The 24,126-nt window shown below is 49.7% G+C and overlaps 1 protein-coding gene across 2 annotated transcripts; it reads left to right on the forward strand.

Annotated features, from left to right (window-relative positions):
• The first annotated feature begins 195 nt into the window (after positions 1–195).
• Positions 196–24,117, forward strand: SDSL (serine dehydratase like). 2 transcript variants are annotated; one of them, XM_064481167.1, is made up of 8 exons: positions 196–375; positions 4,025–4,218; positions 4,397–4,436; positions 5,135–5,274; positions 5,865–5,953; positions 6,701–6,928; positions 8,260–8,384; positions 24,015–24,117. In XM_064481167.1, the coding sequence occupies exons 2-8, from the start codon at positions 4,045–4,047 to the stop codon at positions 24,062–24,064; spliced, it is 846 nt and encodes a 281-aa protein (XP_064337237.1). In that variant the 5' UTR covers positions 196–375; positions 4,025–4,044; the 3' UTR covers positions 24,065–24,117. The 2 variants fall into 2 exon arrangements, with proteins under 2 accessions (XP_064337237.1, XP_064337236.1); XM_064481166.1 differs by lacking the exon at positions 24,015–24,117 and adding an exon at positions 9,417–9,821 and having other exon boundaries at positions 198–375.
• The last annotated feature ends 9 nt before the right edge of the window (positions 24,118–24,126 follow it).

Genomic DNA, 24,126 nt, shown 5'->3' on the forward strand with positions numbered 1-24,126 from the left:
AATTGTCAGAGTCATTTATTTGAACAATAAATAATTGTTTGGGTTCCAATGTTGGGTGTAAAATATCAGAGATGAGAAGCTTCAGAAAAAACCATGTCTTTCTCACGTGACAGATAACAATTGTTTCTTTGTCCTCATTTTTTCTCGTCTCAGGGCTAAGCTGATCCTGACCGTGGTCCAGGGGAAGTGGCTTGGCATTCGGGACAAGCACTGGGCTTGGCAGTGAAGTCTGATCTTGTCCTTTTTCTCCTCCAGCGAGAGTTGTCCCTTTAACACGGGAGGAGGGGCCAAGGCTGCAGGAGGCTGCAGGGAGCTGGCAGAGCTGGTGCCAGGCAGGCTGAGGCCCAGCTGGCCTGGGGACCTTTAGGAAGGAAGGTAAGGGGGCCTGGGGCCCAAATAGGGCCCTGGGGCTCTGTGTGCATGTGTGAATGTGAGCAGAGGCTAGTCTGGAAGGTTCCGGGGCTGAGTGACAGCTGAGTGGATGGGAAGTGGGAGGGTGAGAGTGACTTAAGTCTTCCTAGGAACATGAGTTCAGCTCAGGGGCCCTGTTATGATGTGGAGAAGAAGGCGGTTCCCCAGACCTTGAGGGTAGGGGAGCATTTTCTGCCTCCAGAGGGGCAGGGCGGGACATTCTACCAGCCAAGGGCTGGCCGGGGTCTTCCAGGCTTGGCACCAGGGACTTGGTTGTGGAGTGTCACCCTGATGGGCAAGAAGGGGGAAAATGTAGTTAGTTGGTGTTTACCCCAATTCACAGGAGCAGCAGGTGAGGTCCAGTAAGGAAAAGTGACTTGGCCAAGGGACTTGCTGGGACCAAATCCAAGCCCTGCGTTTCCCAGTGCACTGCTCCATGGCAAACAGGGCGCAGGGCCCCCACCTCATTGTCAGCAGCTGCCACATGCCGAGGGAGCTATGTGTCTCCAGGTCAAGGCCTCAGGTCTGGGAGGCCGGTGCCCTGGGGGTGTCTGGGTTTGATAAGGCTGTTGGCAATTCGGGGTTTGTTCATTTGACTGACACCTGCCATCCTTTACTGGGCAGTTGGTACAACCAAGAGGCTGGGGGAGCCTGGGGATCAAGCCAGGAGCATTTAGCTCCTAAGGACAAGCAGTAGTTAAATACTTAATGTTCACACCTTTAATAATAATAATAATAATATAATAAAATATACGTGATGGATAAGAGCACAGATGTCAAATCACTCCTGCTTGAGTTTGAATCCTGACAGCCATTTCTAGCTGTGTGACCTTGGACAAGTTACTTGACCTCTCTGGGTCTCAGGCTCATTGTCTATAAAGTGGAATTAATAACTGAACCTATCTCAGGGTTGTAATGATGTTATGAGAAAATATAAGGGGCTTGGCACAGTGCCTGGCTCACAGTAAGTCCTGCATAACTATCAGCTATTATTATGTGTCAGGCAGAGTTGATGCCATAATTATATGGCCCCACTTAATCCCCCTGATGATCCTGTGGTACACAAGCTTTTCTCTTAGTTTGTTGTGTGGTTAGTTCCTTCTCATTATTCAGGTCTCAGTTTTAATGGTCACCTCCTTCAAGAGGCCTTTCCTGACTTCCCAGCCCAAAGTAGGTCCCCTTGTTCTTCTCTTTGAGACTCCCTACATGCATGTTTAGTGCTTAGCCATTTTTACCATTTCTGATTATTTTGTTTATCTATACAGGGATTTGTCAAATGCGGACCCCCTTATCAGACTATAAGTCACTCCAAGAGTAGATGTCTGTCTTGTTCACCATGGTATCCCCAGTTCCTAGGTCAGGGCCTGCACCTTGTAGGTGCCCTGTAAACATGCTAGAGCAAGGATGAGCGTCCTAGCATTGTTAGAAGGCCCAAAAGAGATAACACCTCCAAAGGACTCAGCCAATTTCTGGCAGATAATAGAGATTCAACAAAGGATAGCCATTATTATTATTCATCTGCACCATAATTTGTGAGTTGGGATTGTTATTCCCATTCTACAGAAGGGGAAACAGGCACAGAGAGATTGAGACACTTGTCTGGGTCACACAGCCAGGAAGTCGTACCTAGTTTCTAACTTTGGTCTCTGATTGACCCCAAAGCTAACATTCTTAAGCCCTGGGGCTGAGGTGAGGCCCAGGCCAGGGTATGCTGGGTTTGGGTGACCCATGGGCTGCTCTCCTCCAAAGACATGCCCTCCTCAAGAATTGCCCTGGATAGAACTGGGTGGAGGTGGTTCAGCCTTTGCCCTGCTTGGGGAATCCCAGGGCCACCCCCCAAAGGGCCCGGGGTCAAATCCAGGGATGAGAGACCTGGAACCCTCTGATGCGGTGACCCCAGCCCTGAACTAAGTTAAGTGTGGACAAGAAGTTTGGGCTTGCAGTGGGTGGGAGAGGTTGCAGTGTGCTCCTCCTAGTGGCAAGTAGTGGAATGGCAGGGGTGGCCCAGCACTTTTCTTCTGAGAAAAATAGGCATAGTGTTTGCTCCTTAAAAAATATATATATCCTTCTATTTTTCCCTCCTGATTTCCCTCCCTCTCTGATTCTCACCCTTACATATTGGTTCATTCATGCACTCACTTACTCACCTGCATCTTGGCTTAAAACTTCCCAACGGCTTCCCGTAACAAGTGGACTTAGAGTAACATCCCACCTCCCATCTGTGGGCTGCAACACCCCTCCCCGCCAGCATCCTTGCCCACTTCTCCTTGCTCGCTTTCTACTCTCACTTCCTGCTCTCACCTCCCCCCATCCCTTCTCTCTGCACCAACAACACCCCAAGAACACGTCTCTCTCAAGGTGGTGGCTCCATCTGCTGTTCCCTCCGCAGGAATGCTTTTCCCTTCATAAAAGTTCCCCCTTTGAGAACTTGCAGATCAAAAGAGAATGAAATTACCTCTCAACCAACCAAAATGCCCAGCTCCCATCTGCATCCCAATTCAAACTGTTAAAAACCCTCAACCGTCACCAACTACAAAACGGACCGTTTACCACATTTAATGAGACGCTTAGAAATTGAACAATTAGCAGGTATTTGATGCTATTAAGAGATTGTCATTAATATTTTTAGGTGTGATAATGGTATTGTAATTACATTTAAAAAAATTAGCATCGCTGTGGTATAATTTCCGTTAACATAAAATTAGCTTGCTTGAGGTTAGACTTTCAAGAGTTTGAACAGATAAATGTATACTGTTTTGAAACTGTGTATCTACAGTGTTCAAAAAGAGTTCTTTACTTGTAGAGAGACTTGCGGAAATTTTTACAAATGAAATAATAGGGGAGGAAAATATATTAATAATAAAGGAGGAAAAATTAATTCAGGAAGACAGAGTGGGTGCAGGTATGGAGGAAACAAGGCAGCTGATGATGGTTGAAGCTGAGCGATGGTTACCCAGGAGCTTCGTTAGACAGTTCTTGACACTTTAGCTGTGTTTAAATTTTTCATCCTATAAGTTTAAAGAATGTATCTCTCCTGGGAGAGGTCTTTCCTGACTACCCTCCCTAAGATGGCACTCCCTCCCCGCCCCAACTAGGTCCCTCCTGTTTGAAATTCTGTGATCCTATCTCTCCAACTAGAATGTGTGCTCTGGCCAAGCAAGGGCTGCCTCTGACTTGCCTACCCCTGAGTCCCCGAACCTGGAACTGCCTAGCACATAGTAGGCCGTCAGCAATTTTTAAAAAAATTGAAGTATAGTCAGTTTACAGTATGTCAATTTCTGGTGTACAGCAAATAATGTTTTTTTGAATGAATGAATGATGAATGAATGACTTCTCCTACTCTCATTCATTCATCACCATGCATTGGCCACATTCTACATCCCCAGCACTGTGGGTGGCAATAGTTACAGAAGTAAAAAGCCCCTGGTCCAAACCTCCTTGTCCAGATGGGGAAACTGAGGCCCAGAGAGGCCTAGATACCTGCCCAGAGCCTCACAGCTTGGCAGCGACATGAGACTAAGAGAGCCAAGCGGAGGGGCTTCTCCCCCTCCCCTGGTTAAAGGGACCCTTGCCTGGAGCTGCCTGGGCTGTGACATTCGTGTCCTCCCGCCAGCCCTCCAGGTGGTTGCGGGAATGGAGGACTGCCTGGCCGAGTGTGCTAAGGGGCGGCACTTCCACGTAATCACGCCCCTGCTGGAGAGCTGGGCGCTGTCCCAGGTGGCGGGCACGACTGTGTTCCTCAAGTATGAGAATGTGCAGCCGACTGGCTCCTTCAAGATCCGTGGCATCGGGCACTTCTGCCAGCAGGTAAGGGTGTAGGGGCAGGAGGGGAGAGGTGAGGTTGTAGAGATGGGAGGGGAGAGCTGTGGGCAGGATGAGGGGCAAGGAGGACCGGTGTGGGGTGGGGAGGGTCTAACTCCATCCCGCACAGGCCTCCATGACACCAGCTTGGGTCAGCCCCCACCCCCATTCCCTCTCTTCCCAGGTGGCCAGGAAAGGATGCAGACACCTGGTGTGCTCCTCAGGTGAGCCCACCCCTTTCCACTTCATGAGGATCCTCAGGGCTGGGGGTAGGGGAGGAGAGGCTGGCTGGAGCCGCAGTAGGTGTCCAGAGCTCCACCTCTTAAAGGACCAGCCTCATCATGATCATGGTCAGATGGCCTTTTTGCAGGTCCTTTCCCAGCCCTCTTCCCATCATTCAGACCTCCTGGTGGTAAGTGATAGAAACTCAATTCATACAGGTTTAAGTTACAGGCTCCAAGAACTCAAAACTTCTTGGGATAGCTGGCTTTCAGGCACAGCTGGATCCAGGAGCTCTCCTCTGTATCTCTCCTTTTCTTGGCTTGTCTTTCCTCTATACCAACTTTACTCTTGTATAGACCTCATGGTAGCAAGATGGCCATCAGGAGTTTTAGGCTTGCCTCCTACCATCCTACCAACCCTACTGAAAAGGGAGCATCGCTTCCCAACGGTCTCCTCAATCCATGAATTGTTCTTTTTGGCCCAGCTTGTATCATGTACTCATCCCTGAACCAGTCATGGGCCAGGTGATTGAGTTCTCTGAGTGACTCGACCTCGATCGCGTGTCCACCTCTGGGGCCGATGGCGGGGCATATGAATGTAGGGAAGGACTGACTCCCAAAGGGAAATGGAGGGGGTGGGGGAGCAGTGCGTCAAGAGGCTAATGCCACTGCCCATGCACGCCCTTCTACTGCCTCCTCAGGGGGAAATGCAGGCATCGCTGCTGCTTACGCTGCTCGGAAGCTGGGCATCCCGGCCACCGTTGTGCTCCCCGAAGGCACCCCTCTGCACGTGGTGAGGAGGCTGCAGGGGGAGGGGGCCGAGGTTCAGTTGACTGGAAAGGTAAGGACCCCAAGAAGGGGAAACCGGTGGGAGAGGGCTGTTTCCCTGCCTCGCCCCTAAGACAGTCTGCCTCCTTTTCCTTTGGATGAACTCTGCCTCTGACCCAGCCTTCTCTTACGATGGCTGAGCTGGGGGATGAGGATGTGATGTGTATGAACGACTAGGACCTCTCAGCTTGCCTCTTCCCACCTTGAGAAGACTTTTCCTGCACAAACCCAGGAGGGACGGGAAGCTGGAGATTACCAGGAGCGTATCTGTCTCCCTGCATCCTCTCTAACACTTCACATTATCCACCGAAACATTTTTTACCATTCAGTAAGACAGCACCACAGGCTGGCAGGCTGCGTTCTGCAGCGTGGCAGCAAATGGCTCCCGCCTGGATTCTGGAAAGCACATGGCCTCCGTTTGTCCACTCGGAAGCCTCTGCCTTTGTCCCAGGAGTTGGCTGGGCCCACGCCAGCTCTGGCCCCATCCGTGGGGGTCTCTCTAGCCCCTTGGATCCTGGAGCCATCCAGGAGGCCGCGGGCTCTGCTCCAACCTCTGTAGCCGTCTGACTCCCAAGTCTTCTGAAGGCCTCGGTTTCTCTTTAGGTCTGGGATGAGGCCAATCTGAGGGCGCAAGAGTTGGCCAAGAAGGATGGCTGGGTGAACGTCCCCCCGTTTGACCACCCCCTGATATGGTAAGGCTGGTCCCCGTCCCCCCCCCCCCCGACGGAGCTCAGAGCTGAGAGAACCTTGAGTCAGGTCCTCCCATTGGACAGAAGGGGAGACTGAGGCCCAGAGAGGAGAAGAGGCTTGGAAGCCAGGCACACCGGGGTCCAGCCCCTGCCTCTGCCACTTGTGAGCTGTGTGACTGTGTGTGAAGCGTCTCCCCACACCACGCCTCAGTTTCCATGTGTGTAAAGTGGAAATGCTGATAAGAAATCCCCTTTATGGATTGTGTACTTTGGGGCACACTTAATCCACTTTTTCCTCCCTCAAACCCTAGAGATGGGTTTTTATACCCATTTTTCCAGGTGAGGAAATGGAGGCACAGAGGGGTCGAGCCACTTTCCAAAGATCACACAGGTAGTAAATGGCAGAGACCTTGGGTCCAAGGCCCTGGACTTAAGTCGGGCTGGTTCCAAGTGACACGCTGGCCTCCTCTTAAGCAGACACATGAACGTTGCCTCTTTCCCACGTTGTGGAATGGATTCAATGGGCAGACTGAGGAAGGGCCTGGGAGGCTGAGGAAGCGGGGAAGAATGAGTGAATGAGAAAACTGAGTGGATGAGAGCTGAGCGAGCTAAGGCTGGCAAGGTCTCCCCCCCCACCCCAAGCTGTGGGTAGGGAGGGGATGGCGATGTCGGGAGTCTGTGTGTTCGTGAGCCTTTGGGACCAGGGCCGCCCCCAACTCTGCCCGCCTCTTCCCCTCCCTCTTCCTGCAGGGAGGGCCATGGTAGCCTGGTGTGGGAGCTGAAGGCAGCGCTGGGGACCCCACCAGGCGCCCTGGTGCTGGCAGTTGGGGGCGGAGGTCTCCTGGCCGGGGTGTCGGCCGGTCTGGCAGAGGTGGGCTGGCAACACGTGCCCATAATCGCCATGGAGACGCAAGGGGCACACTGTTTCAACGCGGCCATCAAGGCAGGCAGGCTGGTTACGCTGCCGGACATCACCAGGTAGGCGGGGGCTGGAGCATTTGTGGGACGCTGGGGCTTCTCAGTCCCAGTTAGTGGGGGTGGGGACACTCAAGAGGGTCTCCTTAATCCTGCAAACATAGCTGATCTACGGGACTTTTCATTCTCTGCTTAAACCCATCAATGCGTTCCCCAAATCTGGACCCTGCACTCCAGCCACTGGTCTGTCCTCCTGTCCCTTGAATGGGTCACGCTTTTTCCCACATCCACACGTTTGCACAGGCCATGTCCTCTGCCCAGAAGCCCCAGAGTTCCCCGTTCTCCTTTTAGCTGGGTTCTCACCACTCAGGGAGATTTTCCCATAACCCTGGCTTAGGAGGTTCCCCTTCCAAATTCTTTCTCACAGCATCTTCCTCCCGTGGGCATTTATTTACTTCTCCTTAGTTACTGCTGACTCCCCTTCCCACCCTTGGTTCGTGACCTCAGCAATAACAAAAACTGCAACTAACACCTCTGTGGAACTTACTATCTGTCAGGCTCTATTCTAAGCCCTTGAAATGTTTGTACTCAGTCCCCACGACCACTTTGTGAGCCAGCTATCAATATTATCCCCATTTTTCAGGTTAGGAAATTGAGACTCAGAGAGGTGAAGTGACTTTCCCAAGCTCACACAGCTCGGGTGGGGACAAGGTTTGAAACCAGGCAGCAGAGGCTGTGCTCTGGGCCCCTGAGGGCTCAGAGTCACTTCTCATGGGCTCAGCAAAGGCTCTCCCAGGCCTGAGACACTGCCCAGCTCTGGAAAACTACAAGCAGAGAGGTGATCCTAGGCATGGAGGTCAAGTGCATGGACTCTGGGGCCAGCCCACCTGCATTTGAACCCACGTTCTGCTCCTGACCAGCTGTGTGTCCTCGAGCCAGTTACTCAACATCTCTGAGCTTCAGTTTCCTGACCTCTAAAGTGGAACTTATAATTTCTAGCTCCACGGGTGACTGTAAGGATTAAAATGGAAAATCCATGCATCCAGAACCTTGTAGACATTCAATAAATATTAGCTATCGTCTAGATATGATAAACGGTTATTAATGAATAAAATTTTGGAAGTCCTTTCCTACGCTTGGCCTTCTGGGGTCTGCGAGGAACCGCACCATCATGGTTGTAGAGTCAGAGGGAGACTGACTGGGACATGCTATTGTTGAGCGCTTCCTCTCATCCAAGTGCTGCTCTAGACTCTTGAAATGCCGAGCCGGGGCCCGTTGCAGGATGGGAGGGGGCCTGGGGCTGGGGAGGGCAGGGGCTTTGCAGGGAGGAGAACTGATTCGCCAGTTTTCCTCCACATCCCTGCACTCCCTGCCCTGCCTCGCCTGCTCCTCAGTGTGGCCAAGTCCCTGGGTGCCAAGACGGTGGCTGAGCGGGCCCTGGTGTGTGCGAAGGAGTTTAAGATCTTCTCTGAAGTGGTGGAGGATGCTGAGGCTGTGAATGCTGTGCAGCGTTTCCTGGGTGAGTGAGCACTGCCCACCCACCCCACCACCCCGCTCGGTACCTTAAGAAGTCCCTGGATCCCCTAGAGAGAGCTTATACTCCCTTGTCTGTCTCCTCAGTGCCTATGGCAGGGCTGGGTATACAGTAATCATGCAATAAATGCGCGATGAATAGATGGAAGGGGTGGGGGTGGAGAAGGAGTGTGCTGTGCTGTCTGTAGCCTCCAGGCTTCTGTACACCCTCTTTTCCCTTCTAGTTGCCCATCCTGGGCCCTGTTCCCTATTGGTTTCACATAACTAAATGCTACTCAGCCATCACGGCACCTCCTCCAGGAAGCCTCCTCTGATCTCCCACCCCCACCCAACCTGGGGTGAAGACTTCCTGTGCGCCAGTCCCACCAATCTCATAACTGCTGGGTTCTTATCCATTTACATCACTAGACTGTGAACTCTATGAGGGCGGGGGCTGGTGTGTTGCTTTCACTGTTGTGTCCTCAGGGCCTTCTTAGCACGAGGCCTGGCAGGGAGTGGGCACTGGGAAAATATTTGTTGAATGAATGGATGAATGTATGAGTGAGTAGAAAGGTGGATAATGGATAGATGGATGGATGGGTGGATGGACGGACAGATTGATGGACAGTCAATTGACAAATGACATAGAAATGGATGGATGGATGGGTGGACACATTGATTAATGGACACATTGATGGATGGACAGCTAGGCAGTCAAATGATGGATAGGGGATAGATGGATGAATGGATGGATGGATGAATACATTGATTGATGGATACATTGATAGATGGCCAGACAGAGTCTAATGATGGATAGAGGAATGGATGGATGGATGGAAAGATAGGTGAAAGGCGGATGGATGGAGGGATAGACGGTCAGATTGATGGATAGAGAGAGAGTCAGACAAATGCTGGCTTGTGAGGTGGATGGCTGGATGGCCGGCTGGACGGATGTGCAGTGCCCAGAGCCTGCTGAGCCCTAACTGACTTAGCTCCCTTTCTCTCCTCTCCTTCACCCCCGTCCCCCTATTCTGGGCAGATGACGAACGGATGTTGGTGGAGCCTGCCTGCGGGGCAGCCTTAGCTGCCATCTACTCAGGCACCTTGGGGAGGCTTCAGGCTGAGGGCTGCCTACTCCCTTCCCTGGCCTCAGTTGTGGTCATCGTGTGCGGAGGCAATAATATTAACAGTGGAGAGCTGCAGACTCTGAAAACCCAGCTGGGCCAGGACTGATGGCTCCTGGTTTGAGAGGACTGGCTGGGCCCCAGGGATCCCCAAGAGGCTCCTGGACACTCTGATAGCTAGCTGAGGGGCCTCTGTGCTCATAGATGGCAGTGGAAACTACCCTGTGCTGTTGTGCCGGACGCCTCCTGCAGGAAGCCCTCCTGAACTGCTCCCTTTGGCTCCCCTGCCCCTCTGGCCAATAACCCCTTTCTGAGATGAATCTGTAACTCCAGCAGGTCCACTTTCCCCACCTCCATGAACCCAGAGAAGGCACACAGCAACTGTGACAAGGCAATTCTTTTTACGTCTCTCAACTTGGGTGACAAAGCCGAGGATTTCAAACTCGGGTTTCTCTTCTTTAAAAAACTTTTTTTTATATTAACTTTTTAAATCTTTAATTTAAAAAAATTTAATAAAATTTAATAAATTTTTAATAATTTAAAAAACTTTTAAATTTTATTATTTTATTTTATTTTTTAGGTGGGAGGTAATTAGGTTTATTTATTTAATAATCCCTGGAGGTATCAGGGGTTGAAACTAGGACCTTGTGCATGCTAAGCAAGCATTCTACTATTGAACTATACCCTCCCCCATTTAAAAATTTCTTTAAAATTTTTTAAACTTTTTTTTTTTCAAATTCGAGTTTCTAAGGGAATCCAGCCAGGCTGAGCTCCTAACCGGCTTGCCTTACCCGGGAGACTTGCTCAGGTAGGGAAGGGGATGCTCTGTCACTTCAGGTCTGGGCAGGTGAGGACAATATCACTTGTCTTTATCAGGTGCTTGTCATTTGCCAGAAAAGAAGAACTCTATTCATTGTCCTCTTTAACGTTCTCAAAGGCACTAGGAAGTGGAAACCATTACTGTCATCCCTGTCCTACAGATGGGGAAACTGAAGCATGGGACAGTGACATAACTCCCTCAAGGTCACACAGGCTGGAATGTGGCCCAGCCAGCTTCAAACGCTGTGGTTTTCAATATGCCCCTATTTCTTGGACCTCCGCCTTCTTTGTATGGGAGTCGGTGGTGGTGGGACATTGGAGAAAGAGGTAGGACCTGCAGGCCGGTCTGGACACATCTGCGAGTCACAAAGAGGTGGGTACCGGTCCTGGTGTTGGGGTACCTGCCGCCAGTGGGAAGGATCTCTTTGGAAATGGGAAAGAAAAATGAGAATTTTTTTTGAGCCACCAGGGGGCAGCAAAGTGTCTCCAATGGGGAAGCGGGGGCTCAAGTCAGGTGAGATCCACCCCTGGGTCTTCCTTGACTCTACCCCCAGCTGGAGGTGCTGAGGTCCTAGAGGTGGATGGGCTTACAGTGTCCTGGCATGGGGGACCCCTCTCCAACCCCTCACAGCGCTGCAGGAAAAAAAGGCTCAGGGAGTGCGGGGCCCACCCTGTGAGCCCACGGCAGAACCTGACTTCTGAGTCCCACTGAGAAGCTGCCTTATAAGGACTGTGTGACCTTGGGCAAGTGCCTCCCCTCTCTGGGCCTCGGGCTGCCCCTCTGTGCTGGAGGAGGCCCACGTGCTGCTCCCCACCTCCTTTCCTTTGCTCAAGCGGTTCCTTCCACCAAGTGCCTCCTCTTTTTCTCAAGAGGAGGGTTTGAGAGTGGCTGTGGCCTCCCTCTGCTTCTCTGCTGTCTTGGTCTCATCTGCCCTTTGACCCCAGACACTGCCCTGGACTGCCAGGTCTGCCCCTCCAGAAGCTTCCAGGACACAGACCTGTTTCCTTGGAGTCATACTGTGTGAGTTCCCAGAAGAGAGGAGACACTGAGAGCTCCAGAGCTGGACCCAGCCAGATTGGAGCCTGGACTCTGTTCCGACGTACTAGCCTGGTGACCTTGAGTGAGTGATGCTCCCGTTCAGTGCCTCAGCGTTCTGATCGGTAAAGCAGGTTGTTTGCAGACTCTTACTATAGACCCGGCATGGGTAGACTTTCAATAATTGCTAGTTCTTACCGTCTCCGGAACAGTCCTCCCTCGACAATGAGAGGTGTGGCAAAAGTAGTGTTTACTCTTGCACAGAGCACCTGCTGTTTGCTGTGGGCCTTAGCAGTCATTTCATTTAATCCTGCAATAACCCACATGGTAGATACTATCATTACCTTTGTTTTTGCAAATGAGGAAACCGAGTCACAGAGCAGTTGAACACTTCCTCCAGGTCCCACAGCTGAGCTGGAACCCTGCTCTGTAAACCTCTGGGCTTGTGCATCTCAGCGCGACCACTCTCCTACCTCCTTCCCTTTGCTCGCGCCACTTCCCCTGCCTGCCATGCCCTCTAAGCTTTTAAATCCTACACATTCTGCCAAGCCCAGCATGAGGGCAGCCTCCTCCTGGAAACCCCCCGGGATTGCTTCAGCCAGAGCCAAGCTCCCCAACCCCACGCTTCTCCAGGTGGGCGGCTGAGCCCATCTCCATCCCAGGTGCTCTGTCTGCCACTCAGGATGCTGCCCTTGGCTGCTCTCTTGGGAGATTTGTCAGCTGCTGTTTGCTCCTCTCCTGGTCTCGGTAAGCTGGAGATAAGAAGCCGAGTGGCCTGTTTACCTTGTCCAGGTAACACACGTCAACTACATTAGCGTAGCCCTTCCTGGTTGACACCCAAGGAACGCCAAGGGCAGGGCAGGGCACAGGGAGAGAGCAGGACATGGCAGGTCAAAGCTGAGGTTGTGGTTGTGATCTGAAGTAGCAGGGTGGGCACCGGGGCAGAGATTGCCAGCATCTGTCCCTGCCCCCTTGGACCACTCAGTGGGGGAGATGGGGAGGCTGCAAGGAGGGTCCTGGGAGCAGAACCTTCTCTGTGTTGGTATAGGGCTGCATAGAGAGCACTGGCCACTGGGCCACCAGGTGTGTGTACCTGCCTTCATCCCAGCAGGATCCCTTCTCCTGGGAGGGGGGCCCCTTTGGTTCCCTGTGGGGTCTGTTGGCTGAGGATCCCTCTGTCCCTCATCAGGCAAACTCTAACACCCCTGCCTCCAGAGCGCTCACCCCCACCAATCCTTCACTCCACTTAAGCCAAGGTGACACGGAGGCTTGACATCCAGCCTTTGGCTGGCAAAGGTGTTCTGACCCGAGAGCTGGCTTCAGGGATGGCAGGGACCTGGGGAGGAGGACCAGGTTCATGCTGCCGCCCCATACCCCCGGCCTGGGCAAGAGCCCAGTTCAGGGCGGGTACACATTCCAGGACCTGCAGGGGAGGGTCTGACCCTCATGTTGGGGACATGATGGCTTAGGCTGGCTTTGCATCTCAAGTCACCTGCGTGTGGCCATGTGTGCACCTGTGTACTTGTGTACTCGCAGGCATGCACGCATGTTTGTGTCCATGTGTGAGAGAGTGCTTGCTCTCGTATTTATGAGGAAATACTTCCAGTTCATTGAAGCCTAGTTTATCTCCCTCGGAGAGTATGGTGCTTCGCATTTTTGCACTTGGGACTTACAATCCAAGCACTGCCCAGGCATTAAACTCATCTGTATACAAGGGTTCAGGTTGGAGGCTAGACATTAGGGGGTGGTGGGGATTGGAGCCAATTGGAAAGCTCATATTCTGTCTGAAGGAAGTGGCTACTGCTCAAGTCTATCTAACTGCTGGCCCAGCATAACAGATTTCCCAATTTCTTAGTGTTAGCTCAAATTCAAAGCAATTTAAGAAACACCGTGTGCTCTATTTGCCCACATAGTCATATAAAGGCTCTGACAGGTCCTGCAGGAAAGGAGGAGCCCTGTGACTCCAACCTGAATCTAGAGGAGGAGCGTGTGACCCCAGCCTGAGCCAATCCAAGCACTGCATTTCACCTGGCCGTGGTGATTGGTTCAAGGGCAGGCCCAGGAGCCGAACTGTCCAATCAGAGCAGTGGATGACTTGGGCTGGGAACGGGGAGGCACCCGTGGACCATTCATTTATATAAGCCAATACATTTCCCAGTCCCCTTTGTGCTGAAGCCTGGATTTCTGTCATTTGAGCCTGGAAGGATCCTGACTGCTGGTGTATGCGTTTGACGCATGTCTCTTGAATTGAATTGCCTTGCGCTGCTAAGTGTGAGCCTTCTCTGAGGTTGGCCCTCAGCAAAATTGAGGACCACCTGGGCAGTTATCTTTTATTCCCTTGGCCTCTCTTTGGACCCACTTTTTGTTCTGGCTCCCAGGCGTGGGTGTTCATGCTGCCTGCCTTTATAAGCAGAGCAAACCATCACCTGATGCGATTTTGCTGACAGGGTATGTGTGTGTGTGTGTGTGTGGGGGTTGCGCAGTATTTTATGAAGTTGGGAGGTCATGTTAAATCACATCGTGTAGGAGCCTCTTCAGGAAGTGGCTGCTGTGGTGGTAGTCGGGGCTGGTGGACCCCAGAGACACCACCACCACTTAAACTCAAGCCCTTTAGAAAGACAGTTGCCTAATTTTCCTTCCACCCTTAGGGTCTTGAAGTCAGTTATCACCCTGACTTAAAGCCCCATGCCCGCCCTTCCTGGGGAGGAGGCCTGGCAGGGCTGTTAGCTGATGGTGATGCAGTTGCTAAGGCCCAGAAAGGGGGACACCTGGCCCGAGGGCCCAAGGATCTTTGTGCCGCCCTGGTAGGGTGCTTTGTTCTCATGAAGATGCTCTCGTGTCCTGGGGACCCCAATGTCCAGCTCCTCCAGGGCTTTCTGGGGCAGGCTGGGCACTCGGTGCCCCATGCAGAGAGTTACGGGGGTTCCACTGCAGATCTGCCCGCTTGGCTCCGTTACTTTGTGTTCCTGGTTTGTTTCAGAATGAATGAATGAATGAATGAATGAATAAATGAATAAGTGTATCAGTAAGATTAGGTTCAGCTTTGTGATTCAGGAAACACAAGTGGCTTAAACAAAATAGAAATTTATTTCCCTTTCACTTAACAGTCTGGAGCTAGGTGATGGGGGGCTGGTAGAGAGTGGAGTGTGAGACCACAGCCCTGCCTCTTGCCTCCCTTAGCTCTGTCCCCAGCCTTGATTTTCATCTCCTGTCCCAAGAAGCCTTTGCCTCTGCAGTGGGCACAGTGGGTGCCCACCTGGCCCCCACCTCTAATCTCCTGGATCAGGTTGGTGCAGCCGTCCTCCAGTGTTGGCTGCTGATGGTCCACAGCTGCCCGCTTCTCCAGAGAATAACCAACCGGAGCCACTGTGTTCAGAGATGCCTGGGAGGTTACCCCTTCCCCAGGTGGCGCAGAGTCAATGATTGACTGATGGAGGGATAGAAAAGGCAGCTTCTCTTGCAACCTAAAGGCAGGGCAGCCCTGTGGTACCAACCACAGAGCAGAGGTCCCCATGGAGTGAGACTGGGATCTGACTCCATCTGTGTCCCCTCCTTCTGTTCACCCCCCTCGTACTCTGAGCCCCCCCTGAATAAATCACATGCCAAGAACCCCCATCCCAGGCTCTGCTGTGGAAAACCCGACCTAAATGGGCCCTTTCCACCCTTCCCCAGTGTTTCTGCTTTTTAAACTCCACCAAAAATGTCACGGGGAAGGTTTCTTGCCTGGCTTCCAAACTCCCTGATAAATTCCACTGGCTGGGCAACCCCAGGAGAGGTTTTCTGGAGCAAGGAACCCCATAAATCACCCCACCGCCACTCCGGCATGGGCAATATCTTATGTAAAAAGGTGTTTCCTGGGAGCGCCACGGGCAGGAGAATCCTATTACAAGCCGCCCCATTAATTATAAAAAGTCAAGTCGACCCTTTGCTGCGATTTTTTATCTTAAGTCTGAAAACTGATTACCTTCACCAATCCTTCCGCCTTCCAAAAAAAAAAAAAAAAACCCTAAAGAATAAAATAAATGTTTGAAGAACAAATACCAAAGTTTCTCCTTTTAGGGGAGAACCAGCAGAGAGAAAGTCGTGGGAAAGTGGGAAAGTGCCTTTTTTCTTCCTTTTATGGTAAAAGTTATTGGCCACTCAGCGTGTGTGGCACGTATTCAATTTCCTCAACTCTTTTGCCTTAGGAAGTGGGTGTTATAATTCATCCCATGATGCAGATGAGAGAAACTGAGGCTTGCATGATCCAGACCCTTCTTCTGAGGTGGGAAGGTGGGCAGAGACCCGGTCAGGCTGAGTATTTGAAAACCTGGGTTCAAAGCTCACCTCTGCTTCTTGCTAGCCAGGACACCGAGCAGGTAAATTAACCTCTCTGAGCCTCAGTTTCTTCTCCTGCAAAATGAGGAATAAAAGCACCCCTCAAAGGCTTCTTCCAGGGAGAAGACACGCAACAGCAAACAACAGCACAAGCCTGGCATGTCCCCTGCCTGGGTGACTGGCAGCCTCCCCACTGGCCTCCCTGCCTCCCTGCCGCCAATCTTGAGCTCCCCCACCCTTACTCACATCCACGCTCTATTTGCAGCTCAGCAGCCAGGATAATCTTAAACAAGGCCAAGGCAGATCCTCACCCCCTCTGCTTAAACCCTCCCATCCCTTGGCTGCATTTAGGATTAAGGGCTAACCACTCACGTAGGCCTGCAGGGGCCCGTATCATCTGGCTTCTGCAGACCTTGTGGGCCTCATCCCCTTCTCTCCCCCCAGACTCCCTGAATTATAGCCACACTGGCCTTTTTCTCTTCCTAGAACTCACCAAGCTTGATCCTGCCTCAGGGCCACTGTCTGTGCTGTTCCCTTTGCCTACCACACTCTTCCAGATCTCAGCAAAGCTGGCAACTTCTCCTTCTGGCCTTGGTTGAAGTGTCGCTTCCTCCGAGGGGCCCTTCTGACCCACTGCCTGCCACTGAGGGCTGGGTCTAGGGTGAGATGAGCGATCGCTCACCCTTGGGAACAAAGTGTGAGGGACGCCCCCCAAAACTCAGAAATCAAGAGAAATGATATTGTGCTAAAACAATCTTTAAATTAAAATTAATGCAAAAGAAATTCACTATGAATACAATAGTGACATTTTAAATAAAAGACAGGATCTCACCTTGCACTTGGCTGTCCCACCTCACCCCAAGGGCAGACTGTCAGAACCTGTCTTTACTGAAAATGTGGCCATTTTGTTCATTATGAATTATTTTGCATTAATTTTGATTTTTCAAAATATTATATGAAAATACTGTTTATCTTGATTACTGAGTTTTTGGTATGTACTCCCCCCCCCCCAAATTTTGCACGCAAGATGAGTACCCTGTCTGCCTCACCCTGGCCCTGCCTGGCTATTTGCCTATTTCAACACCTAGTGATTTTCAATCTCACCGCCTTCTCTTTTTAAAGAATTTTAAATTGAAGTATAGTTGGTTTACAATGTTGTGTTAGTTTCTGGTGTACAGCAGAGTGATTCAGTTATATATACGTATATGTATATATTCCTTTTCCTATTCTTTTTCATTATAGGCCATTGCAAGATGTTGAATGTAGTTCCCTGTGCTCTACAGTAAAAACTTGTTTATCTATTTTATGTATAGTAATTAGTATCTGCAGATCCTGAACTCCCAGCTTATTCCTCCACCCTCCTCTTTCCCCTCTGGTAACCATGTTTGTTTTCTATGTCTGTGAGTCTGTTTCTGTTTTGTAAATAGGTTCATTTGTGTCATTTTTTTTTTGATTCCACACATAAGTGATATCCTATGATATTTGTCTTTCTCTGTGTGACTTATTTCACTTAGTATGATCATCTCTAGGTCCACCCATGTTGCTGCAAATGGCATTATTTCTTTTTTATGGCTGAGTAATATTCCATTGTATAACTATACCGCAACATCTTTATCCTCATCTGTCAATGGACATTTAGGTTGCTTCCATGTCTTGGCTGTTGTAAATAGTGCTGCTGTGAACACTGGGGTGTATGTATCTTTTTGAATTAGAGTTCCCTCTGGATATATGCCCAGGAGTGGGATTGCTGGATCAGACAATAAGTCTATTTTTAGTTTTTTAAAGGAATCTCCACCCACTACCTTCTTTTCCTACCACTATTTGAAATTATCAATTATTTCCTCCCTTGGTTACTGTCTGTCTCCCCCCAGTAAACTTTCAGCTCAGTGAGAGCTGGGATCATATCTATGCCAATTACATCTGTAACCCAGAGCCCAGAGGAGTACCCAGTGCATATTATTTCAACAAATATTTGATGAATGAATGAAGAGAAGATTTAGGAAGGCAACTTGATTGCAGGGCCTTCATTCCACCCCTCATCTGCATTTTTCAGTTGAGGAGACTGAGGTCCAGAGAGGGTGAGTAACCTAATCATAGTCACACAGCACAGCCACATCAAAGCTGGTCCAAAACTGAAACTCCCATGGGGCTTGTGAGTTCATCAAAGAGAAGAAGTCTCTGGTGATCTGCAGTGGACCGGAAGGGGCTCATTTTCTCTGAGTACCCGCATTCCTGAAATATCATCCCCAAAGCCATATTGTCACCTAGTCTTAGGCCAGATCCACACATCAACTTCATTATTACCTAATTCACACGTTTCTTGAAACCTTAAATGCTATTTAGAAAGAAAACGTTATCACCGCTCTAAACGGAGAAGCAGTAGCACTTCCCGGAATTAGGTAATAAATGTAGCAATAAATAAAAGCGAAAACAAAACGATGCCGTTACATTGCAGCTAGCTTCTGTTGAGCCAAGACTCCAAGCCTGCCGGCGGTGTGTTTGATAAGCAAGCGTCAGAGAGGCGTTTAAGACAAGCTAGCACCAAGCGGAGACTCTCCCGAAAACAATCAGAAGGGCTGAAAAAGAACTGAAAATTCAGTGACTTGCTCATGAGACGTCAGGTACCTGGGGAAATGCCTGGTTCCTCCCGTGGGTCCGTGTCCCATACTGTTGGTTAAATAATGGCCTGGCAGCATTGCACACCAATACTGATTTTGATCTCAGGGACCCAAAAAAGATCGTGTGAGGCCAGCTCTTCCTCCAGTAATTTCAGCCAAGAGAAGCACCTGGGGCCTGGGCACCTGCAGGAGGTATCAGCATAGGCTCCCAGGATGCTCCGTTAGGCACCAGGATCTATTTCTTTAGTGAGGTTTGAGTGTCCGGTAGGTCCCCGCATCTAGTAAAACCGCATTTCTTTATCTCCCATATTTGATAAAACAAGGTGAAGCAGAACATAAAATAACCATTTAAAAGTGAACGATTCAGAGGCATTTAGTCCATTCTCACTGCTGGGCAGCCACCTCCTCTATCCAGTTCCGGGACATTTTTGTCATCCCAAAGGGGCACTCTGCATCCATCAAGCAGTCACTCTCCATCCTGCCTTCCCCTCAACCGCTGGTAATCACCAATCTGCTTTCTGTCTCTAGGGATTTACCTATTCTGGACATTTCATATAAAAAGATTCAGACAATATGTGGGGGGTTTTTGTGAATGGCTTTTCACTTAGCATCGTGTTTTCAAGGTTCACCTACGTCTTAACATGTGCAAACACTCCATTCCTTTTTACGGCTGAGTAATATTCCACACAGGGATGTACCACATTTTATCTTTTCATCCGTTGATGGTGAATTTCTTTTTAAACAGATGGCCACATTTTTCCAGTAGACAACACTGATATCTTGAAGTATGTTCTGGAAAGGAATAAATTGCCTATCTGTCCAAATAGGCTGTGAAGTTTGTCCTGCTTTTTAATTTTTTAAAAGTTTTTAATAATTGAAGTACAGTCAGTTACAATGTGTCAATTTCTGGTGTACAGTGCAATGTCCCAGTCATGTATATATGTATATAAATATATATTTTTTCATTAGTTTATTACAAAATATTGAACATAGTTCCCTGTGCTATACAGAAGAAACTTAAAAAAAATCTATTTTTATATATAGTGGCTAACATTTGCAAATCTCAAACTCCCAGATGTATCCCTTCCCACTCCCTTCCCCTGGTAACCATAAGATTGTTGACTATGTCTGCGAGTCTGTTTCTGTTTTGTAGATGTGTTCATAGTGTTCTTTTTTTTTTGATTCCACATAGGAGTGATATCATATGGTATTTTTCTTTCTCTTCCTGGAAGTTTGTCCTGCTTTTAAAAAATGTTTTAAGCACTTCTTCAAAGAAAATAGGATGATGGTGGCAATAGTTACAGCATCCAATGAATGGCCATTGTGATTATATTATGATTATTTCATTCAGTGTTTATGGCTCAGTGGCCTGCTCTCTGCCAGGCACTGTGCTCAGACTGACATATGAAGCCTTATTTGACCCTTGCAATCACCCTTAGATTGTATCGTGCCTTTTTGTAGATGGCAAAGCTGAGGCTTAGAGAGGTTAAGTGCCCAAAATTGTCACACAGACCCTGGTCTCGAGTGTCTCACAGCCTGGGGATGAGAACACAGACACAGCATGGGTTGAAGTGTCCCAATGGAGAAAGAAGGGGACAGAGGGCTACAGGCATCCGGGTGGGTGACACTAGCTTGGCCAGCTGCTTTGTCTTCAGTTAGGATGATGGTGGAAGCGGTCCCTGATCCTTCTGAGCAAAGAGAATTTATACCACAAGGTTTTCCTCCAGTGAAAAAGGGATTGTTGAGAATCTGGGTGTGTTTCTAAGCCCATGCTTCAAAAACCGAATGTGCACCCCCATCTCCTAGGGATGGTTCAAGCTCTGGTGATGGAGTTCTGGGGTGGGGCCTGAGAGTCTGCATTCCTATCCCTCTCTCAGATGCTGCTTCTGCTGCTGGTCCGTGGACCACACTTTGAGTAGCAAGGGGCTAGAGGCTCTGAATTCAGATCCTGGTTCTGCTGTAAGTTCTCTCTGGCAACTTAGGCTAGTCTCTTGCCATATCTGAGCCTCAATTTCTTTCCCTGGTCAGTGAGGGCATTGCCCTCCATCTGGAACATTCTCGGAAGAATTAAAAAAACGAGTGGTGTCGTCACTTTCTGCGTGCTTGCCAAAAAGCCATGGACACCTGCTGGGGTGAGGGATTTCCTCCCAAAGCCCCCAGGAGTCCATCAGCAGGTGCTAGGGGTGGTCCTGAGCCCTGGCACAAATGCAGAAAGAGGAGGCCAGAGGAGGCAAGGCCCGGGAGAAGCAGCGGGAGAGGTTTCTGTTCATCACAGAAATGGCCCATTTGCAATGATCGGTTGCCCAGGTGTTAATAACGCTAATGGCATAGGAAGGGTAAACTCGGTCACTTGGCTGAACAGAAGAAATATGCAGAGAAGTGCTCGGGTTTCCATAAATCAGCCGTGTGCGGCGCTACCAGGGAGGCAGGACTTAAAATTCTGGTCAGGAGATGGGTATTCTCATAATCTGAGCTGGAGAGGTAATTTATTCTGTTTATATCTTTTTACTGCACGACAAGGCTTGGGAGCAGGAGCCCTCCACAGCCATTCTGCATTTTAAATATTAGTCCTAAGCACAGTGGGCCAGATCTCTGGCTTGGGCTCTGTGGGGTGTTCCTTTTGGGGCAGGAGGACAGGGATGGGGGTCAGGGAGAGCATGCATGTGGGGGGTGGGGTGGGGCTGGAATCTATGTGGTTTCACTGTCCCGTGTTGGCCAGAATTACATCCTAGGGGCAGCGAGGGAGAAGCCAAGCCCCCCCCCCCCTTCTCCCAGAGCTGGAGGGCACAGCCAGGGGCTGGCTGACCTCCTTACCTGCACAGCTCAGAGCAGTTTTTTTTTCCTCCCAGAGATCTTTTATTTTTAAATGCTAATAAATACAGGCGATGAGGAGATAGAGGAGATGAACAGATACATTAATGGAGGAGGAAAGAGACGAGCAAGAAAGAAGCAAGGGCAAACATGGGGAAGCCAAAAGTCCTCTATCTTTTGACCTTGACAATTTTCATTGTGCCCTTTGCCCTTCTGGCTGGCTTTGTTTAACCCCTTAGGGGGTTTTAAACAAAATCCAGTGAGTTCGCTATACTAGTAAGAATTAGTCTTCATGAAAGTCTTTCTTGAATCTCTTTTTTATGGCAGCTGGAGTGCATTCATTTCATTTATTCGTTTGTTCATTCATTCATTCATGTAGTTGCAAGACACAGAATGAGACCTTAGCTGTGCTGGACTCTGTCCTGTGTCTAGGGACAATGTGGGCTCTGGAAGCAGTTCTTTGTTTTTTGTTTTTTTAAATTTATATTTCCTTTTTTTTTTCTTGGGGGGAGGAGGTAGTTAGGTTTGTTTGTTTGTTTATCAGAGGCACTGGGGATTGAACCCAGGACCTCGTGTGTGCTAAGCACGTGCTCTACCACTTGAGCTATGCCCTCCCCTCTCTGGAAGCAGAAGTTCTTGATTCAAAAGTTGGCTCTGCTGTTCCATGGCGGTGTGTCCCCCAGGCACTCACGTCACTTCCTGGGCCTCAGTCTCCTCATCTGTAAGATGGGATAACAGTCCTCATCTGGAAGGGGTGGTGTGAAGGTCAACTTAGACTTTGGACAAGACTTTGTCAGGCAGAGGTCCTGCAAGTTTGGGAGGTGTTGGGAGCAACTGGGGAGCTTGACAAAGGTGAAGCATCTTGGGCACCACGCCAGAGAGCAGTTCCAGCCACCTGCTGTGGGCCTGGGGACATGTAGTTTTAGCAACCATTGTCCTCTGATTGCACTTTGAGAACATGGTTGTGAGTGTCTAGGGACACATGTCCCTTGCAACTCTCTCCCTTCTCTATCTAGCCTTCCTTAGGAGCTGCCTCCCTTACTAAGCACACTCAAGACCATGACTGTGACACTTGCAGGGCACTGCCACAGGGTGCGATGTGGATGGGATCTCTCCTCCCAGAGCCCCTCGGCTCTGCAGGCACTTGGGGAGTCGAAAGGAGCACATGGCAGGGGGAGTGGATTTGAGCTGATGTTGACAAGGGTCCCTCTCTCTCACCTTGTCATCCTCCAAGGAAGCTGGAGTGTGTGTGTGTGTTTGTGTGGAGGAAGAGGGTAAGGATTGAACCCAAGACCTAGATTTCCTGAACTTTTGGCCACAGGTTAAACTGCATCTCTCCAATGGGGAAGAAGTGCCATTGTGCGCCCATTTCACAGTGGAGCAAACTGAGGCTCAGGAAAGTGATGCAGTGACCAGCCAGATAGTCTCCTGGACCCCAGGGCCCTTGCTCTGTGCTCTGTTCTGCCCCCGTCCTACTCCTAGGTGACCTCTGCTCCCAACACTCCTTACTCACAAGCGCTCAGAGGAAAAGCTCTCGGGAAATTAACCTCAAGTACTGATCATGACCCTCAGAGATCAGCACCCCTTCTGGAATCTGGTTTCTGGAGCCACTGCCTGAGATCTTGATGTGGCCACTCCGGGATTATTTAAGTATCCCCTGACACAAGAGTGATCCTCCCTGACTCCTGGTGCTCCCAGACTCAAGTTGTGGGCATGCCAAGGGCAAGTCTATGCTGCGTGTAAACCTGTGTCTAGTTTCAAAATGAAAAGGGAGGGAAAAAAAAAGTTTGAGAGGAAACACATCCACGACTTGAGATTCTGGGTGATTACACTTTCTTTCTTTTGTGTATCTGAAATTTCTAGATTTTCCACAGTTAGCAAGTAGCATCCGTCTGATAAAGACAAATGTGCTCTAAGGAGACAGAAGAAAAAGCCAGGCCACCGCACATTCTTCTTGTGATGCCCACATAAAAGAAGGACAGATGAGTCAGGCTTGGGGGGTGGGGGTGGCATTCTGTGGTGGTTCACTTCCCTCCAGCTCCCTAGTTCCCCCTCCTTTTCCTCCTGCTGCGAAAATGGGCCAGCTCCCCCCACCCTAAGCTTGGGTGAAAAGTCACCCAAATTCAGGATGCTTTTCCATTTATTCTTATCTTCCTTATCTGTGTTTCTGATCCTACAGTGTTTGAGCTGAAAGGGATGAGCGATAGGAAGTGCCCACTCCCATCTCCACTTTTGAAAGTAGGGACACCGAGGCAAGGAGAGGATGGACTTGTCTTTAGGTAGTGGCCTCAGGCCCTTTAAATCTCATCCAAGACCCCTTCCGCCCTGCTGGTTTTATCTAACGACACAAGCAGGCACAGTGGGAGAACTGCAGGGCATTGCTCTCCCAGGGGGCACTTCTGCCCTAACATAGCCTTGCAGATAACTAAGCGCCCGCCTACCAGCCTGTTTTTGGTTTTTGTTTTTTTTTTTGTCACCTGGAATTACATGGGGGCATAAATCAGGAGTGAAGCTAGAATTCTTCTGGGCACAAACAAATCACACATCCATTCATCCATCAAATATTTCGAAGGCATACTATGTGCCAGGCGGGCTGGTGTATTACATAAAGCATGGGGAGATACGGTGCCAGGTGCATAGTATCTGTCAAAAAAATAGCAGGCACTTTCCTTCTCTGCGAATTACCAGAACTCCCCCTGCTAGATGAGAAGTCTTTACACCCATCAAGTCTGTTTTATGTTGGAAACAAGAACCAGCAAAAAGAATAGTTCCATTCACTCTGAGTGACTATGAAATCAGGGGCAAGAAAAGAAAACCACACAGCACGGAGGGAAAAAAGAATTTTTTTATTAATCTTTCTTTTTAAAAAAGTTGATTATTTTGTTTTTTTGTTTTTGTTTTTTTTTTTTTAGGTAAACCTCTTTCTGCCTCCCCTCCCTCACTCTGCCCACCCTCCTCTTAAAAATATAAAAATGTCCAACCCCAGATAACTAGAGTACAATAAATAAACAGTAAACACAAAAA

Source organism: Camelus dromedarius, chromosome 31 (assembly GCF_036321535.1).
Source record: "Camelus dromedarius isolate mCamDro1 chromosome 31, mCamDro1.pat, whole genome shotgun sequence".
NCBI classification, from domain to species: domain Eukaryota; kingdom Metazoa; phylum Chordata; class Mammalia; order Artiodactyla; family Camelidae; genus Camelus; species Camelus dromedarius.